The sequence below is a fragment of the Polyodon spathula genome, chromosome 7 (genome assembly GCF_017654505.1).
Source record: "Polyodon spathula isolate WHYD16114869_AA chromosome 7, ASM1765450v1, whole genome shotgun sequence".
Classification (NCBI taxonomy): domain Eukaryota; kingdom Metazoa; phylum Chordata; class Actinopteri; order Acipenseriformes; family Polyodontidae; genus Polyodon; species Polyodon spathula.
The window spans coordinates 52,664,648-52,669,551 of NC_054540.1; the positions used below are offsets into that span (position 1 = coordinate 52,664,648).

At 39.1% G+C, this 4,904-nt stretch overlaps 1 protein-coding gene across 1 annotated transcript; it reads left to right on the top strand.

The window, feature by feature from the left end:
- Positions 1 to 662: 662 nt before the first annotated feature.
- On the top strand, positions 663 to 4,627 carry LOC121318775 (POU domain, class 3, transcription factor 4). The gene has a single exon (XM_041255815.1). It carries the CDS (start codon positions 2,583 to 2,585, stop codon positions 3,666 to 3,668), a length of 1,086 nt encoding a protein of 361 aa, XP_041111749.1. The 5' UTR covers positions 663 to 2,582; the 3' UTR covers positions 3,669 to 4,627.
- The last annotated feature ends 277 nt before the right edge of the window (positions 4,628 to 4,904 follow it).

Genomic DNA, 4,904 nt, shown 5'->3' on the forward strand with positions numbered 1-4,904 from the left:
TATATATATATATATATATATATATATATATATATATATATATATACACACACACACACACACACACGTTTCAAATTTTACTTTACTGGTAGTTGTTAGTCATCACCACGTAGCAAGAGGGCCATGTAAGATCTTGACCTTCTAGTCTATGCCTAATAATTTTATTTTAATATATATATATATATATATATATTTTTGTTTTCTTATATATGGATTAAATTTGAACACAGTTCCGAAATCGGTCGACAAGAAAATAAATAAATTAAATTAAAAACAAAAATCTCCACTAACAGTCTGTAACTGCGCGTCCATAAGAAATCTGACTGACTTATCAAATGTTTGGTTGTTGTTTCTTTTTGTTCGATTTCTTCACAAATCTGTTTTCAAATACAGGCACCACCAGACGATTGATTTGAATATGTTTGATAATTATTGTTATCATATATTATTAATAATTGTGTTACACTATATGCAAAATATATAAATTATTCAGTTGATCTTTGTTATTTTCTTCCTCTCTTGCATGATAACAAAGACAGTTGCCGAGCCCGCCCCCCCCCCCCCCCCCCCCCTCAATAAGCCCCCGCCCGGCACCCCATTGCCGAGCCCGCCCACCCGAGTCCGCCCCCCCCCCCCCCCCCCCCCCCCCCCGCGGGGGGGGGGGGGGGGCATCAAATTTTCGGTGTGTATGCAGCTGCTAAGACTGGAAATCTCTTCTGAATTGGTGAGGCCTTCCTCCAGTATCTAATAAAATAAAGTTTACGTGCAGATGTGTTCATTGTAATAAGCAGTAACGTTCACGTTTTAAAGGATTTTAAAAAAAAGCCCATAATTTCAAAATAGAGAGACATTAATCTTTACACAGACAATCATACACTGTTAAAATCACTTAAAGATTTATATACACTATTCTACCGATTATTTTGGCTATGACAAGCTGTCACAGTCAGCACTGAAGAACCAATACTGTCGCGTATTTAACAGAAAACACCCAGCCATCTTACAGCCTTGTTTTGTATTGAATCTCTCATTGCTGTGCCACCCCACGTAGACCGGGACTGCAGTTTACCGTGGTAGCAGCTGCTCCGCGTACTGTGTACACCACCAACAAACTACACCGTTTCTCTATTTCAATTATTAGAACGCTCACCTGTTAATATGTTTGAGCTTCTTGAAGATTTTCATCTGATCATTCTCCTTCAGACAACCCGCGGTCTTTAATGGCTTTGTGGTGGCTGCAAGCCTTCTTTTATTTCTGCTAAATGTATGAAAATGTATGCAAATTTAAATCAAGCTTAACCTAGGCGCTCGTGCAATATATTTAATGGAATTTCAAACCAATAAGGGGAGTGTGATGTAGTCTTCTAATGGCAAATATAATTACGCAGCTAGGTAACCCCTGAAATATGCAGAGAGGTCTTTCTTCATCTTGTCGAGATTAGAAGTGCTCGTAACTTTGGGCAGTTTAAACCTGAACCACAAAGAATCTTGTTGTTGATGTGTGGCATCAAAGACCTGTTTAATGTTGTAGGTTTGATATCTTGTTATGTAAGATGAAGAAGGCTTATCAATGTCATTTATTGAATTTTGGTTTGTGCAACATAATTGGTGGGAGAAATTAAATCTGCCTTTTCTACCGCAACAGACCATCTTTTTTTTTTTTTTTTTTTTTTTTTTTCTACTCATAAAACAAAATAAGTTAATGGGCCACACTGGGATTTTCCAGATAGGGATTTTATTTTATTATTGTAAGTTAACATTATTTTAATTTTGCTTTAGTACATCAAATGCAAAGGCACGTGTCTGTTTCACGTTTACCGGCTACTGTTTACTTTCATATACTTGTATTTTGTACTTTATGATTATTTACTCTTTTAATTGAATTAACATTTTTCTACTTTCCCTTTTTTTGCATCGTGGTTTTATTTTATTTTTTGGCGAAACGTGCTTTTTCGACGTGTTATGCCTTGTCGTTTGCATGCTAATCCCTTAAAAATAATACATTCAAACAGATAACTGACCGGATATATTCAGCATGTCGGGTGGGTGTACAGTCTAGTGTTGACAGAAACACAGCATTTTGCACATGGGAGAATCCGTGATTTTTGACGTTCTCATGAGTGATGCAGACTTTAGGAAACACATCCCGTTGTGTAAGTGAAACATGGATGGTAACCTGACACAAAACATTATTCATTTCTTAGGAGCGAGAGAGGGGAAATGGATTACACTAGCGGTAATAACTGTGCTTAAATAAGTTACGAAATAGTTAATAAGATCTGTGAACCGCGGACAGTCAATTACACAGCAGTACCCAATGGAGCCTGCGGACCGCTACGCTTCCTGCTTTGTGTCAGTTTAACTCTTCGGTCTCTGGCAAACCCAATTTGGAATCGGAGAGCCAGCCTCCTGCTTTGCGATTGGCGGTGACAAAAACCAGTGTGTTCAAAGACTGCTCTGGTTGGTTTCAAGGGGTGCCAATTATTAACTGGTTGCTGATTTGGCTCCCTAGCCTGGTAGATGTCAAAGGCTGAAGCTGTTCCCTTTGCCACATTATAACTAGTAAGGGATCCACACCAGCCATGGCCACAGCTGCCTCGAATCCCTACAGCATTCTCAGTTCCAACTCTATGGTTCACGCAGATTCCTCGGTCATGCAGCAAGGGAGTCCTTTTAGGAACCATCAGAAACTTCTCCAAAGTGACTATCTACAGGGAGTCCCCAGCAATGGACATCCTCTTGGGCACCAGTGGGTGACAAGCTTATCTGAAGGGAGCCCGTGGACGTCGATAGTGACCAGCCCTTTAGACCAGCAAGACGTTAAACCTGGAAGGGACGATCTCCAACTGGGGGCTATCATCCATCACAGGTCTCCTCATGTTGCCCATCACTCGCCCCATACCAATCATCCAGGTGCGTGGGGAGCAACCGCGGCTCATAACTCATCTATAAGCAACGGCGGACAACCTATCAACATCTACGCGCAAACAGGGTTCACTGTCAATGGTATGTTGGATCATGGAGGTCTAACGCCACCTCCAACATCAGCGCCTAACCAAAACTTGCACCCGGGGCTCAGAGACACCCCCGACCACGGAGAATTAGGAGCGCATCACTGTCACGACCATTCAGACGAAGAGACGCCGACCTCGGATGAGTTGGAACAGTTCGCGAAACAATTCAAACAAAGGCGAATCAAGCTGGGGTTCACGCAGGCAGATGTTGGGCTTGCACTGGGGACTCTGTACGGCAATGTCTTCTCCCAGACTACCATCTGCAGGTTTGAAGCCTTGCAGCTCAGCTTTAAGAACATGTGCAAACTGAAGCCCTTGTTAAACAAGTGGCTAGAAGAGGCAGACTCATCCACGGGAAGTCCGAGTAGTATTGATAAAATCGCAGCCCAGGGAAGGAAGCGAAAGAAAAGGACATCGATTGAGGTGAGCGTCAAAGGGGTGCTGGAGACCCATTTTCTCAAATGTCCCAAACCTGCAGCCTTGGAGATCACCTCTTTGGCAGACAGCCTTCAGTTAGAAAAAGAAGTGGTTCGTGTCTGGTTTTGTAACAGAAGACAAAAAGAGAAAAGAATGACTCCACCGGGAGAACAACAGTCGCACGATGTATATTCTCACAGCGTTAACACAGACACCACCTCGTGCCGTGATCTCTGACCACAGAACCGGGATCCAAACCCGCGAGACTCTTTGTGAAGAACGGAAATCTAGAGGCTTTATGATTGATGGCTCTTGTTTTGTTTTTGTTTTTTGTTTTTGTTTTTGTTTTCTCTCTCGTGGTATAATGCTGATAAATTAGTAGGAGTATTAAAAAAAAAAGCCACAAACATTTTTTTTAAAGCATTTTGGCAATATCTTTCAGCAAACAATGTTTTTGTTTTCATAAACGGAGCCCGTTATTATAAAAATAGGTTTATTTTGTTTTTCTACTACAAGGATTTAAATACAGATGTGTGCCTATTAATAACCTCACAGCGCCTTGGTTTTCACAACATATATATCAGGTGAATCAGTTATGTTATGGGCAGTTGTTTCTTTTCTATTTTTATACTGCTTTGCTGTAAGTGTAAAAGGTGTTGTACTGTTTTTGTCCACACCAGTGAGAAGAGTACGTACAAAATGTGTTCACTGACTCCTTACTGCAATCATAAACATGGACCAGATTTTTTTTACATTTTCACATTTCTGTAAATCATAATTCGGTACACCATATGGTCGCAAACATGGTCTGAGTGACGTTTTGTATTTGATGTGACGATTTAAGACACTTTAAAAAAAGGCTATAGATTGGAGTATACATTGCAGTGAAACACCTTGGAGCTAGTATCTAGCTTTAAAGAATTATTGATTCCCGCGTCCGTGCATTGCAACTATCAACCACCTGTCCGGGTTTTCTTGGTATCCTGAAGTTGGTTGGGGTTTTTTTTTTTTGGCCTAAAAAAAAAAAAAAAACAATTATACCTTAATCATTCCAAAAACATATAGTATTTAAAAAAAAACAAACAAACAAACACAAACAAGCAAAAAAATGAAAATAAATTGTGCCGTATTTTATGGTTCTTCACGCATATAGTATAATAATAATTATAACAATGTTTGGGCTTGTAGACTTTATCCTAGACCATATTACTGTGTATCACAATTTAGCATTGTTGTTAATGCAAACAAATATATATATATATATATATATATATATATATATATATATATATATATATATATATATATATATATATAGATACGACCGTAAAATACTTCCCAATATTATTGGTTTGTATTGCATTATATATCATTATTTTATTGTACACTAAGTAACTACAGTTTTGTAACGTTTAATGTTCCGATATTGATTTGTTTCTTTAATATTCCTCCCGTATTTGCTATTGTACAGTT

Coding starts and splice junctions, on each gene's coding strand:
- LOC121318775 (XM_041255815.1), top strand. CDS start 2,583: ATGGCCACAGCTGCCTCGAATCCCTACAGCATTCTCAGTTCCAACTCT.